The 15,000-nt window shown below is 47.0% G+C and overlaps 1 protein-coding gene, 3 non-coding genes and 1 pseudogene across 4 annotated transcripts in view, besides 1 other annotated feature; all 5 read right to left on the bottom strand.

The window, feature by feature from the left end:
* Positions 1-4,518: 4,518 nt before the first annotated feature.
* tRNA-Pro (UGG) lies at positions 4,519-4,593 on the bottom strand. The gene has a single exon. It is a non-coding gene; the product is annotated as a tRNA-Pro (tRNA).
* A 293-nt stretch (positions 4,594-4,886) lies between these two features.
* On the bottom strand, positions 4,887-4,960 carry tRNA-Phe (GAA). The gene has a single exon. It is a non-coding gene; the product is annotated as a tRNA-Phe (tRNA).
* A 359-nt stretch (positions 4,961-5,319) lies between these two features.
* tRNA-Ser (GCU) lies at positions 5,320-5,407 on the bottom strand. Its single transcript has one exon. It is a non-coding gene; the product is annotated as a tRNA-Ser (tRNA).
* A 2,082-nt stretch (positions 5,408-7,489) lies between these two features.
* Positions 7,490-7,742: a sequence feature (horizontally transferred from chloroplast DNA).
* On the bottom strand, positions 7,504-7,736 carry rps11 (ribosomal protein S11; annotated as a pseudogene).
* A 7,148-nt stretch (positions 7,743-14,890) lies between the features above and the next one.
* Positions 14,891-15,000, bottom strand: part of atp4 (ATPase subunit 4) — a 597-nt gene continuing 487 nt past the window's right edge. Inside the window, exon 1 of the mRNA in view lies at positions 14,891-15,000. This exon is cut by the window's right edge and continues 487 nt beyond it. Coding sequence (YP_002608365.1) covers positions 14,891-15,000 — 110 coding nt within the window.

The following is a 15,000-nucleotide window of genomic DNA, read 5'->3' as shown; positions in this document are numbered from 1 at the left end:
GGATAGCATGAGTGCATTGACTTTGAACTTTCCACTTATTTCAATAGTACACTACTAGTCACACCACCATCTTTCATGTCTTTTCCTCTGGGTTGTTCCTGCTGTAGTAGATTCCTCTTTGAGTCAGCAATGTGAGCTCCCTTCTCATTACAGAGGGGTCCCGCGAGGTGGGTCCCAATTGGTGGGCCCCACTATCTTTCTTCCTAAACGCCCTCAGGTTCATCTGATTCATATTCCTTGGAAACTAATCACGCTAGGATATCGTCATCATTAAGATCGTAGAAAGTCTCAATAGGCTCCAGTGGCTGTTCGTTTAAGAAAGATTTCTCCCACTCTTGGAAATGCCGAAAGATCTTTTTTCTTTTTTTCTTGAAAGCTTTCGAGCAGCCCTTTGTATAGTAAGGGTTCTATGGGTAAGACGCTGATCGATTCCTCTCCTTCGATCTGAAGAAAGTCCTCGTGCTGCTGACTAGGACCGTCGATCGGATTTGTTATCTGATCTTGGATACCTTCGTCGCTTTTTGAAGAAGAGGAGAGGGTGGTCGTAGATCTTAAGAGTCGCCCTTTCTTTGGAGAGGTTGATGGTTGAGGGTTCTCCGATGGCGGCGGAGCTTCGCGATTTTCCTTCACGGGTTCCCATTCAGGAAGAGTCTCATAGAATCTATCGCCTTGCATGTTCTGTTCCGTCCTTAGCCGCTTGTTAAGGAATACCATCTTACTGCTCTTATCATACTTCCACCTACAATAGTAGTTTCGGACCAAAAAGACTTTCTTTTTGTCCCTCGTGCGGTCTACTCTAAGTCCGTAATCCCACCGGATGATCCAAGGGACTTGGTTTATCGCCAAATAATGCAAGACTGAAGATGGCTTTACTTCTGATACGGATCGAGATCCCCCCTTATGGTGATCTCCTTCCGTGTAAAAGCTCGAGTGTACAATTGTTCAGGGCTGCGGCCGGGACCCCTTGTATAGTAAGGGAATCCTCCACCATTTTTATCCTTTCTAAATTGGAATCTTCCATGGTTGGAAGTCTTTCCCTAGGAGGAAAAACCAGGAATGCCTTCTGTACGGATTGTTCACCTTTCTGAGACCATAGCTCAGGGAACGCCTCCTTGTATGAATTAGAATTGCACCATACACTTTCGTAGAACCCGAACCTGGTTCGGCGTCTTTCTTAGTTTTTGGGGTCTGCCGGCTCCCAAGTCATAATCCTTTTGAAAACACACGTCGAGTGTCAAATTGCCCCGACGTCATCGTTTCGGTGCACGATGTATGAAGTTCTTGTCGCCCTGAGAATGCTTTCTGCACGTCTCCATGTGATTTTTGAGGCGCTATGAAATTTCCTAAAATATTCATTAGCTACTTCCCAGGGGTCCTGATCGATGTAGGCCTGTTCAGTGTGGACCACGATTTTTTTTGGTGTGATTCAGTTTCCACTGGCCGTCCATTCCTTTATTTTCATCCTGCAAGATTTGGTTGTTGTATGCACCTGAAGATATTTCAACATAAAACTATTATCTTTTGTGACGTTTAGTTTACCTTACTAGAAAGGGGGTGCGGTGTCTTAGTTTCAAGGGCCCAAAATCTTCGGAATTAGGATGTTGAGACTGACGATTGGATATAGAGTTATCGTCCTAGGGCTTCGATTCTGAGTTGATCGACCTTGACATCATTCCCTTTTGAACATTTAAAGCTCTTTGAAGCCGAAAAGGATCAGCTTGGGTATTTTTGTGGCACATCTGGAGTGTGCTTCAGTCTGAGAGTTTTGTTCTACGGGAGGCTTCACAACTGATCCTAATCTGATCTTCGACCACCCTGCTCTTGGTATTCAGACGAGTGACTAAGTGCAGAAGAGGTAATTTGCAGATTTGTGGGTTTTCTATTACCTATATAGCCTTGTGTTGATTGTAATATGTTTTATTTTTCGAGACATTGATCTCTCCAGCTCATTCTAGAAGACAGGTTTTCTGTTGTCAGACCCTTTTCGTGCCGTGTGACCTAGTGCAGACCCCTAAATTCTAACTTTTTTGGTAACACATCTTGTGTCGATTTGCGTATACCTTATTGAGCGAAAGGGATTTCTTTCTAGCTCATCATAGAGAACGTTTGGTTTGATGGTTTCGAATGTTGGAACGCGGATGTTTACAACGTTCCTGAAGGGCTCGTCTTCCCTTTTGAGGCTCTGGGCTTTAGCTTCTAGGGATGAGTTCCTATCTATTAGTCGTAGTTGAGTCGGATGCTTTTAGGGTTTTGGGAAAAGATTGTAGCTCTTCATGCGACCCCCTATTCAAACCATCAACCTCTCGGAGAAAAAGCGGATTTACAATCAGCCTGCTTAAGATCGTAGTACGAGCACCCTTCTCGTTCCGACCAGCTTGATCTACGAGCAACCTCCACTTCCCTTAATTAGCTTGTTGAGGAACGTGCTTGACTATATAGGGCAGCCCCAGTTCCAGGATTGGAGGAAGCACATGGCATGGAAAGCATGGTAAGTAGGACAGCCAATCCTTAAGAAAGCTATCTCACCGGGGTCCGGGTCCGGTTAGTCGACCTAAGCTAAGCACTGTTCAAAATGAGGGGAAATGGCTTTTTAAACGAAAAATGCTAAAGTGGCAGATCGGGATTTCCTTATTCCGGGGAAGCTTTAAAAGAGAGGGATATAGATATTATAGGATATTTTAGGCTAACGCCCTATCTCCTTTAATAAAAGGGCTGGCTTTTCGCTCGGTTGATTACTGAAGAAGGCTCTTGTCTCGGTAAGTCTGTTCTAGGCACTCTTTCCACCTGAGACCTTTGGGTATACGGCTCTCGATCGAATGCGACAGCACCTATCCCTGCTTTCTTCGGTGCTGATACTGCCTCTGACTCTCGTGGGTAAAGTCCTACTTGATTAGTAAAAACTTCTCTGTCTCAACTCGTGGACCTATCTATCCTCTTCTTTTTAAGAGATAGGGGCTACATTAGCTATTCCCGCGGATTTCTTGTATTTCTTTACCCCAATTAATGGTTTTGACTTTGTTTCAGCCCTTCCTTCATCTTCACCTTCCAATACTAATCTCTCCTTCTGGGGAAGACCCTTCATCTTACCAGGGAGCCAGCCGTGCTCTTGCCCGAGTGGTGACTTCTTTCGCGAGTGAAAAGCTCGTTTCTTCCTTGCTTTCAAAGTGACGGGTTTCGGCATTCAAAGTCAAACGATTCTTTAGATTCTCGAGGAACTGGGCGAAACAGGGAAGCTTAAGCTTTGGTAAAGAGATATGAGAATGAGGCTAGCTTTGGGCATCCCCTACCTAAGCCCTAAGAGAAGGGATGTGTTTAGGTGCAGAAGCCATGATCGGTATAGTGAGGTGCTTAACGCCCTCTTGACCTAGGCTTAGGCTGGTATCTCAGAGTGGGAACAGTCTCCAGGGTATGTGTGATATTGGTATTTGAATACACAGTTATCAAGAAGTCAAGACAGCAAGAGTCGGATGCTCATATCTAACCAATGCAGTAAGGGAGACATCAACCCTACTTTCTGAGATACAAAGCTATATGGATTGAAGCGCGTAAGCAATGCCCTTCGGAGCGCTCGGTCGATTGGGAATGAAAGAGAGGCTCTTTATTGGATTCAAAAAGTCAAAGTCAACCTATTATATTAGGGCGGAAATTAGAATCGAGTAGAAGCTGGTGCAGGAGCTGGAGCGGTGCTAGGCTTCACTCTTTTTTCTTTATTTTCATTTCAATCTGAGGAAGATTGTCCAGTAGCCTGAACCCTATCCTATACTACTAAAGAAATTTCGAATCTCTTGTCCCCCCCGCTTTTCATTCTCTTGTCCCCTCCGCTTTTCATTCTCTTGTCCTGTACCCGCAAGAGTAGGCTTTTCAGTTTGGCTGCTAACGAGGGAAGAGGGCTGACACAAAAGTGGCTTTTAGGCTGGAAAAAAACCTTGGGTAGTAGTCTCCTTGGGGCATTGTATAAGGAAGAGATTTTCCCTTTATCACAGCTTGTTGAGAAAGGGGCGAAACGGCTTAAGGTAAGGAGCTGCATTAGTGTATAGAATGCCTAGTTACGTTCAACGCAATGTTTCCAGTCATAATTCTCTTCCTTTTTCCCCACAGGAACTTCCCAACTTTAGAACCCCAGAGGGGGCCCCGGGTCAGTGCATGAGAAGTAGGTGCATGGGAAGCAGGGCAGGCAGCAGCAGTCCCACAGGCAAGGGAAAGAGCATAGTAAACTCCCAGCCGGATAAAGAAAACTCTGCAAGCTGATCTACGACCACTTCTGATCTTCGATCTGCCTTCTCTACGACCACCCTTAAGAAAAGTCTTGAATTTATTGTTCGAGTTTCGTTAGCTGAACAGCATTTCCCCTTACTTGTGACGGTTTGGTTGAGTCCCGGGAAGTTCACCTTGCCTATTTGACTACCAGTCAATGAATGATTGATTGATTAGCAACGATCAATTTTTAGGCGAGTCAGGTGTACGTACTTAGTTAACGGTCGATTGATATTCATTTGTATTAGCTGACTGAACATCACATCAAGGTGACAGGATTCGAACCTATGGCCCTCTGTACCCAAAACAGATGCGCTGACCAGACTGCGCTACACCTCGTCTCACCCCCCGGAGCATATAGATCCACCCGATCGATGAACACTCAAACCGAACTCGCCCATCCTTTTGGGCACAGGGACGCGAGAACCAATCCGAGGTTTCAACCGCTTAAAAAAAGAAATCTGCCTCCAGCAAGATAGGGCGACGCCTTTAAACAACCTGACGCGCTTCGGCCCCCCGGGCCTCCGTTTGCTCCGTATAGTGCAGGAGCGCTCACATTTTTTGGCTTCCTCTTTCACTTTCATTTGAAAATCCGGCTCGCTCCCGGCTACGTGTCCTTTGGACCCTTCGCCCGCTTAGAAGTGGATTCGAACCACTGACACAAGGATTTTCAGTCCTTTGCTCTAACCAGCTGAGCTACCTGAACCACTTTCCTAAAGTCTGTTTTCTTCATCGAATAGCGCCCTACCTTACCACTTGACTAGTAAGGGAAAAGCCCTTTACTAAAAAAAGAGTTAGGGCTTTTTTCGCTTGTTCGTCAAGCTTTCGAGCAGCTCTTTCAACTGCCGCCTAATCTCCCAACATGCTCAAGAACCGAGAGCCGTCCAGTCCCTGGACGGCCGGAGGGAGCTTGCTTATAGAAAGAAGATAGGCCGGTCAAACAAAAACAACGCGCAACGGGCTCTCCGCTCCTAGTCACTAAGTAGTGCTATTCTGTCCTCCGGGGGACTCCACCAAGAGGTTCTTTCTCTCACGTAATTTCGCCCGCCCGCTCCACTTCCGTGCCGGAGGAAATGGGATTCGAACCCATGATACAATCTTCTTGTATGTCGATTTAGCAAACCAATGCCTTAAGCCACTCAGCCATACCTCCAAGTTGTTAATGTGCCGGGTTTGGTTGGTTGCCCGACGGGCTATTTGATCCGATCAACTGCGTAAGCCGTAGCGCGCGCGCGCGCGTACTCTTCCTCTATATATGATGAGCGAGCCTCTATCCAGATCTATGGATCTCCCCAGCATCCAAGCGAGACTCCATCCAAATCTGCCACTCGTTGGGCGACGCCTTCTTTTCTATGAACACCCCACCACTGAATGATGAACTTTGCCAGTCTTCGCCTCCGACCCGACCAGGAGAGAACACACGGTCAAGCCCTTACCCGCCTGAATTGAATTCATATCTCCTTCGTCTGGTCGAGAAGGGAGAAAGCCCGGAGAACCAGGCTTGCTTAGCTTACAAAGCTAGCTTACTAACGCGAAGGAATTGATCGTAGATTGCACGAGCTAGCCAGCAAGCAAACCCCCCCTTACTCACCTCTGAATCTATAAAAAAAGCCTGCATGATCTACGACCAACCTTGTTTTCTTTCCGATAGCAGCCGAGTTTTTCCAGTTTTCAAGTCAAGCGAGAAAGCAAGTGGATCAGATTCTTTCTGGTTGTCTCACAAAAGAGTACTGCGTGGCGGTATACCTGTTTGTTTGTAAAAGGTGGTTTAAGGATATGGTTAAGCGAGCCAGTTGGCTCAACACAGCTTTATACGTTAAATGCTGTAGTGTGTCGCTTATGCGCGCCTATGGCGGGTGTTGGGATCGACACGAATCCTTACCGCATCCGATATCCCGCTCGAGAGACCTCGAGTGATACCGAACTTCCATAGAAGACTAATTCGTCGTCATGACGTTCGGGCGGACAGATTAGTTAAAATGTATCTATCCATGTTCTCAGTGTCTAAGCTGATTCTTGTTCCTAAACAGAGCAACTATCAGTTTAGTAGCATTGTGGACGACCCGTCGACAGACGTCGAGAGTGTTTTGGAGAAGTACGGTATCCTAGTGAAGGACCCTTTCTTAAGGTATGTGCAAGAACTTCCTTCCATCCCTATGGTACTGAATTGGCGTCCTTTCTGGTCTTCATCTCCGGTGAAAGGTGATAAGGCCCTAGTAGGCCGGACTCCCTTCCATCGGATGATTTGGGAGCTGTTTGCAATCGCTTTATGGGATCGCGCGGTTCTCAAGGGGTTGAACCCCAAGGATCCGGATAGGGCGGCGAAACAGGCTTGGCCGTTTGAAGGTTGGTTCCTTTACTGGAGCTCTATCTTTATACTGCCCCTGTTCAGCGAATTCTTTCTGCCTAAGACCTCCTTGCGAGGTCGCAAGTGATGAGGATCGGCCTCTGCGTGTCCTCCCTGTGAAGGTTGCAGAGTTACCTTCGGATTCCTTTAATAATGAACGGCAAAGTAATTTCAGAAGCAGTTGGTTCGTTCAGTTGGTGCTGCTAGCGCTAGAGTTAGGAAGGCAAGAAGGCAAGGAGTTAGTTCACAGCGTCGAAGTCTGAAAGCAGAAGGCTAGGAAGGATATTAACGACTAGTTCTGAAGGTTCTGAAAGAAAGCCTACTTCGCTCATCAAGTCAAGCTGAAAAACGTGATAGACGCGCGTACTCGCGCGATATGGCTTTTCAGCACGGGGGCAAGCTTAAGAAGAGAGTAGGGGCGCGCTAGCTGCTAAGAAAACGCTTACACAATTTAGATATAGGGGCGCGCTAGCCCCCAACTAGTAAAGAGTTTTCCCTTAACTATTAAATTAAGGTTTCTGGAATTTCTTTTGATCAACCGAGTACCGAGCAAAAATGACTTGCTTTACTAACAGCAGCACCTGCCGTGGGCTTTACTGACTAACGAGTTCTCTGTCGCTATCCGTCTAGAAGATTGCTTAAACGGTTTTTTTTCCGGGAGACTGAATAATGTTGCTGATGCCTTGAGCGGCAAAGCTGAGTTAGCTGCATTAAAGCTGGACGAGCAGGCCAGCACAAGACAAGTGCCGCACGGACCGCGTTGAGATCGCTAAGTCCGTGACAGCTAGCAAGCAGGCAAGCAAGAAGCCAAAAAAGCGAGGATTGGATTTTCTAAAGCGCGCTCAACGGCTTTTTTGGGCTTTTCGCGATGCCGAGATAACTAACTACCCCTCCTCCCAATGGGCATAGGGGTTACGTCATGTACGAAACTAAATAGTATACCACTTCTGGCTCGTCATGCTGCATCTCTTCCGAGACCAGGACCTTTTATCACGACTTTCGCCTGTTGCGTACCCTGCTTCCACTACTGTACGAATAGCATTTCCTGCTACGGTTTGAGCAGCAAACGGGGTGTCCCTCTTCTCTTCTTCTCTTTTTCCTTTGAATTCACAAGTACCTGCGTAGGACCAAGAAAGCCCCGGCAAGAGTAGGCCAAACAAGCAACGGAATGAGCGCCTCGCCTTTACTCTAATAAGGGCGTTAGCGCATCCGTTTTCTTTCGTATCGCTAGGCGCTCACGTTTTTTGTCTGGGTGAGGATTGTTTTTTTGGCTCGCAACTTGATTAGAGAAGGGCCGATTTGACTGAAGCTTTCGAGAGCCCCCCTACAGATCTATTGCATGCAACTTTCCTTCCTCCAGCAGTTCCTTATATGATTCGGAATGGAGACTCCTTCATCCCATACCCCTATAATAATGGTAGAGTAAGGGTGAAGGGTACCTTCCATGAATGGGACGGAGGAATCGATCGATACCGCCTTACCTGATAGGGGGAGAAGCGCCGGCCGAGCGGCGCAACGATCAGTGTCGATCAGCGGAAAAGGACCCTAATCGATTCGGGGTCGGTTGCTGTTGCCAATAAGAGAGATCCGTCGTTGCTGCCGGTCTTTCCACCAATGAGCACTTGCTTCCCTTCACGCTGCAACCAAAGACCGCTTCGCTTGGTAAGAACCGAGACCCTTCGGCAGTCAACCTATGGTTACCTTACGATAGCTCAGGTTGGTTAGTCAAGTAAATGGCAGCTACAGGAAGACATACTTAATGAAGCGGTGAAGCGGTCCAGCACTAACTAAAGGATAGCCATGGCCGGCTAGCGAGCCACTAAGGAATTGGTTCTGCTTGGAAAGGGTCTACCCAAAAAAGAGTGTGTTTCTTCAGCCCTTCATTATTATTAGTAAGATGGGGCGTATCTTAGCTCCTCCGCATGCTACTTACGATGCCCTCTCTCATGCAATGCGATCGTAGCACACCTATATAGCATAGCGGAAAGCAAGGTCTCGAACATAGGAAGAAAAAAGCTGTTCCCGACGGAGATCAATTTCGTACAACGCGGATCATGAGATGCATTTCGCACGCAACATTGAGATTGGATGATCTCATGTAACCGTCCCAAACAACAGCAACAGAAGCAGAAGACAGAAACTAATGCAAAGGGGGGGTCAGCACGCACAACCAATCCCCCTCCCGAATTATTGGCATATCCAATGTTTCGAATTCGGTTCCTTTCGGATCGCATCTTACCGAGGAGATATACGGTAGCGGCGAGGGAAAACCCAAAACAATTCTGCTTCGCCGCTCCTCTTTTTTGATGTGAGTCAACCCCCAACCTTTAATGTCTAATAGTTTAAGCCCTCCTATAGTAGGATGTAATTTTGGTCCGTGGTTCGATCTAGCAACGCATTCAATCTGTGGCACTGGACTGGTTCGGCTGGGCTTTCCCAGTGTCCCTTCGCTGCGGGTGCTTGCTTAACTTACTTCACTTATAGCCGGCACCTACCGCAGAATTCCCCCATGCTGGAGAATGATACGGGAGTGGGGCCTTCCCCCCTTTTCCGCCCGCAGGTGGAGTCGGCGGTGTACTTCGTTCGAGCCCAGCTCACTCCTCGGTATGGTATGGCATGGGCATCATGGCATTGAAGCGTTTTTCTTTCTTTTTCGGGCGGCGGTCCCCGTCCCCTTCAGACAGTAGCCGTTTGGTCTATGGTCGAATCTAGAATGGTAGCCCCCCATCTCAATCTCCTTCGAAGGTCGATTGAATCAAAAGAAAGGTAGCTTGCTGCTCACTCGCTGTCTACTTCTCGAGTCTGCGAGTCTACTAACGGGAACTGTCGTACAGTCGTATCTTCTCTTAAGAAAAATCGTAGATGAACTAACCTAACCTAAACCTAAGTAGTAGATAAAACAAAGCGTACTGAAGACTTACTTAAGTGAAGGTCCTCACGATCTATGGGGATTCGCAGTTGATAAAACCAATTTATTCCAAGGCAAACAAACAGGTATTTCCTTTTGTCGTTCAGTCCTTCTCTCCACCTGATCTTCGACCACCCTTGCTTTATAGGATTAGAGGGGTTAGACTTTGAAGATGCTTTGGTAACAAGATATAAAGCGATCTGATCATATAAAATTACCTATGCATTTTGAAGTCCTAATTCTTTCTTTTGCCTCTCACACTATATTTTGAATTAGGGGCTTGCCTCTTTCTCTCTCTACCGCCTGTGTCTATCTCCTGTCAAGTGTGCTCCCTGCCACGCTACTCTCACAGCAACTGTAACTGTGTGACTAACAACAACAGTACCAGTTCGTGCATCAGTGGTTCAAGTGCAGTGCCCAGAAACGGTTCAAAGATCTATGGCGACAACAATTTCCCAACAGATCTATGGGAAGTATATTCAAAATAATCATCAAGTAAGTGGCCTGATCTTCGACCACCCTAAAGCACCGGTCTTCTTATCAGCAGCAGAAGCAATCCTATGGGAGTCTCTTGGGTTCTCCTCTACGATTGACTTTGGTATGTATACTTTTGATTCTCTCTGGACACATGGCTCTCGTATGTCCACAGCGTTACAACTCGAGTTTTGCTCCGCATCAAACAACTCATCATGTGGGTATTATGCATTCATCTTCCAAGCTAGATTCTCCATGGCTTTTTTACATTTACACTGGGGCTACCCATCATATGACGAGCAATCCGGCTGCATTTGTCTCATCCTCGCCGTACCAAGGCAAAAGTTTCGTCTTCACCGGTGACCACACCCCACTCTCTATCTCAGACATTGGTACGATCTCTTTATCATCTCGTTCTGGCAATGTTCTTCATCTCAATGATGCTATGTTGGTTCCTAAATTATCTCAAAAAATTGGATCGGTTGGACAACTTTGTGATGATCGCCAAAGCTATGCCATCTTTACCCCATTACTGTAGGGCTTCCTCTGTGTTGTCAAGGATCTACACACGCATAATGTCATAGCTATAGGGGGCCGCCCGTAGCCAACCCATATATGCTTTAGACCTTGATTCTCCTCTTCTTTCTTTGTGGCTTCTTCATAACAAAGAGCTTCCTGATCTTTGGCAACTAAGGGCTTATAGAGGTCTTGTTGGTTGTTAGGTCTTCGACTACATTGAACAAACTAGAACGCCTTCAATAGCTTCCTGCATCTGCGAGTTCTTCATTCTCTTCTTGGTTTAGCTGCCAGCTGGCCAAACACGGGCAACACCTACGAATTCCTTCTGATTGTTTCAACCAGCCCTCTTAAGATCTACGAGCAACCTAGATTTCATTTCATTGCAAACCACAAGTTCCTTGATTACAGACTCTCTGGCCTCCAGGGCCGACTCGACTTCAGAAATGATAACAGACACTGACGGGACAGACACATCATTATTTGGGACAGACTTCAGACCATCCTCCGAAGAGGTTACATTAAACAGGGACTCAACAGACTTGACTAAGACTGGTTCAGATAGAACACTGACAGACTTCCGCTGAGGAAGAGAAGACCAATTGCGTGGTGCTCCATCGGCTGGGATGATGAGAGTGGATGGGTCTTTTGCCACTGGGTCCGCAATTATCATGGACACCATCCCTTGTTCCCCTGCCGCACCGTCCTGGGTAAACATAAGTTGAAGCTGGTATTCTTCCTCAATCTCTGATTCAACAGCCTTTTCTTCTTTCTTCTCTGGATACCAGGTCAAGATCCCTGATTCTTCCCACTGGTAGATCATTTTTGCTTTCCCCTCATCAAGCTCCCAGGTTACTTTATCTGTAAAGAATATTTCAAAACCCGGCACGCGGTTCCCGCTAGCATCGATCCATGGCTCCGGAAAACCGAAAAAGGGAAAGTTTTATCCTTCTTTTACAAATCGCCCATTCAGAGTCTTCAGATATTTTACAGCTTTCTTGCTATCCTCTTCTTCTTCTTTTTCTTCTTCTTGTCTTCCAATTTTTGGAGATCTTCTTCCGTAGGTATATACCCCAACCCAAAAGGTGGCTCAATTGCCTGGACATGAATTGGCTCCACGATTTCTTGGTGACGCCGGCCGAGTCCTGATCCGGGGAAGTGGCGCATTGATCGGAACATTTCCCTGACAAAGAAATTTTCACTAAAATCAGGCAGGGTGGTCGAAGATCAGGACTGGTTCTGCCAACTCAATGACCTGCACTTGCTCGAACTGGAATCCTGCCAACTCTAAGTTATCATCGTGCTGAATTTCTAGCACTTGATAGGGTCCAGCACTGGCTCTTCTGGATCTCCAAAGAAAGAAATGACATGATTCCCCTGTATGAACTTGACTTTCTGATGCAAAGTAGAGGGGACCGCTTCTATGGCATGAATCCACGGCCTTCCAAGTAGCAGGGTGGTCGTAGATCACCGGGATGTATAGTACCTGGAATTTTTCCTTAAACAGGACCGGCCCTGCAGTGAATTCTAAGGCCGGGATGCCCATTACCTCCCGCCTTGTGTTGTCATATGCTCTAATGGCCTGCCCTAAGACTGCGAAAGATTTTTGCTGATATCCTAAGCAAGTGGCAGTTCTGAATGGGCACACGTTCAGGGCCGATCCATTGTCAACCAGAACCATTGGCACTCTTTTCCCTGTAGTGATCACTGTAATGTGTAAGGCTTTGTTATGGTTCATTCCTTCCTTCGGCAGATCCTTATCCGTGAAAGTGATAGTATTTGCCATCCGGATGTGGGAAATTCTCTGGACTAGCTGAGATGGTGAAGTGTCCAATGACACATGTGTTTGACCCTGCATTCTAAGGACAGGATCACGGTGGCTCTTAGATGCCATGAGCAGGCCCCATATGGAAATGTTCGCCTGAGTCTTCTTCAATTGCTTAATTACTTCATTATCTTCTTCCGTCACCTGGGATTCCTTTTGGGCCTCAGTCTCGGCCGTTGGGTTATCAGATCTCAGATGTGCAGGCTAAAAGACTTTTCCCCCACGGGTCATGTGTTGGGCCTCCTCATGTATGACAAAATCCATATCATCATTGGTGCCGTATTGATCCAGCTCGTCAGAGTCCATCCACAAAGATGCGGGGAGGGGTTTTAGGTCTGTAGGGTCCGAGCAACTAGGGCTTTCATCAAATCAAAGGGTTGAGGAATATGAGCGAGGGTAAAGGATTCATCACTTGCTGGGCTTTCAGGGAGTAATTGGAGGGGTTGTTCAGGGGTTGGGAGATTGTCGTAGAAAGAATCCCACCGGAGCATGTGAACTCGAGGTGGGGGCTCCATCTCGTAAGTCTCCCGGATTCCAGTCATGTCTCTACCATAAGTTTCCCCCCTTTCTCCGGCTGGCGTGAGTTGGAGGGACGGATCCCAACTCGACAATGTCGGCTCGATCATGTTTATATTGGCAGGAGGAGGGTGGTCGTAGATCGGGTAGGGGATTGGTAGTTACATTGGGACGGTTGGTTTGCCCTTGGTGGCTCAATTTTCCCTGAATCAATAAGGTCTTGGATGTCTTAAACACCCTTAAACACCGGTCAGTATTTTGGCCATTTGTCTGATGGTACTTGCAGTAGGCATTGGCTTTGTACCTAGGAGGAAGAGGATCTGGTGGCGGAGATGGGGGAAGAGGCGTGAGTACACCATGCTTCTGAAGCTTTTTCAAGGCGCGGCTGAGAGTTATGCCTAACGGAGTGAAAGTCCTGGGTGTCTTTGGCTTTCCGTCAGACAAGACATTGACTTCACTGTTCTTGCTTGTTCCCCCCAACAAAAAGCTATCTTCTTTCCTTTTGGATCTGCCTCTTTGACCTGTGATCCATGAGTCCCATTGTAGATAGCATCTTCAATACGAGTGGCTGCTTCAATCAAAGAGTCATAAGTGGTCATCCCTTGGAAATAGAGAGAGTCATGGTATTGCCTACTCATGTTATTTCTCATTATCCGAACTTGTTCCTTTTCTGGGGGGAGATCGATCACTTGGGCAGCTTTGCCCTTCCAACGGGCCAGGAAATCAGTGAATCTTTCATTTGGTCGCTGGCGAGTCATCTCCAGCCTTCTCCTGGTTACTTCCATCTGGGTGTTATAATTATATTGTTTCACAAAAGCATTGGCGATGTCATCCCAGGATTTAAGGGTCGATTTCTCAATCTGTGCGAACCATCGCCCAGCGGCCCCACTAAGAGTTCTAGGAAAGATTTGGGCCATCTGCTTCTGAGTGAGCCCCATAGAACCTACATTTGAGAAAAACAGCTGCAGATGAGTCTTAGGACAGCCAGTTCCATCGTATTTGTCTATGTCAGGCATCTTGAACTTTTCTGGATTAAAAACCTCTGGAAAAATGGTCAATCCCTTCATGTTGAGCCCATGGTCTCCAGACCCCTTCACTTTCTTCAACTCTTCCTGTAACTTGGCTAGCTGCTCCCCTTATTCCTTCAACAATTTTTCCATTTCAGTTCTGGGTTTAGGGGAAGGAGGGGCTGTGGCCTGTTAAAAAGGCTGTCCTGGGTCGGGAGAGTCTTCAGCATATTGGTCACAATCATCAAAGACCTGAACCGGAGGTGCTTGAGGTGCAGTAGAAGGAGCTGACTTATTGATGGCTCGGTTCAAGCTTTCCTTTTTGGCCAACAGAGCCTTGAGAATGTCGTGAGTGGTTGGTTCAGGCGGAACCGGGATTTCGGGTTCATCTGACATAGTATATACAATGGGAGATTCAGAATTCGGGGGTGTAACTTCTTCTACACGAACCAGTCGGCGAGATGGGCGGACCCAGGACGGTTCAAGGGGAACTTTCTTGCGGGATGGAATGATGTTCAACAAATCCTAAGACAAAAACAAAGATGATGATGTCAGTCTAGAACAAAAATGGGCCCTCCTGTCCGGGCTAAACCTTGAGTCAGATGGTATTTAAGGAACATCATTTACCAAGGTGGATTGGTGTTCACTAAATACCATATGATTCAGTCTAGCGGTCTAGGGGGAATAACAGGGTAGTCCTCGATGTTAAAGGTTGAGCCACAAATTCACAGAGCATCCATCTTTTCCGGAAAAACCCCGATTCAAGATCTACGACCACCCTGAGCTTAACCAACCCCCTTAACTAATAGATGCTAGTTGGGGGGGCCATCTGCTAAACCCAGCCCCAGTCTAAGTAAGAAAAGGGGGTTTGGCTCCAGGCTCCAACTCGATCTTGTGGTAGACTGCCCTCCTAGGGGGCACTTGGCAACTCACTCGTGGGGCATGATATCCCAAAATTCCTCAAGTATTTGCTGCACTTCCTGAGAAAGAAGTCGTCTTGGTATTGGATCCGCTCTTCTGTTAGCATGAACATGAATTAGATTCTATTCGTCTTCTTTATTCTTAAGAGAACCCCCCACCCGAACCATTCTTAAGACCGCCAAGCCCTCTCGAATGAGTTCTACTATAGAAGCTTTCAACGTACACCCGGGGA

The sequence above is a fragment of the mitochondrial genome of Vitis vinifera, assembly GCF_030704535.1.
Source record: "Vitis vinifera mitochondrion, complete genome".
NCBI classification, from domain to species: domain Eukaryota; kingdom Viridiplantae; phylum Streptophyta; class Magnoliopsida; order Vitales; family Vitaceae; genus Vitis; species Vitis vinifera.
Note: the sequence above shows the minus strand (reverse complement) of the source record. Positions and strands in the feature narration are given on the sequence as shown.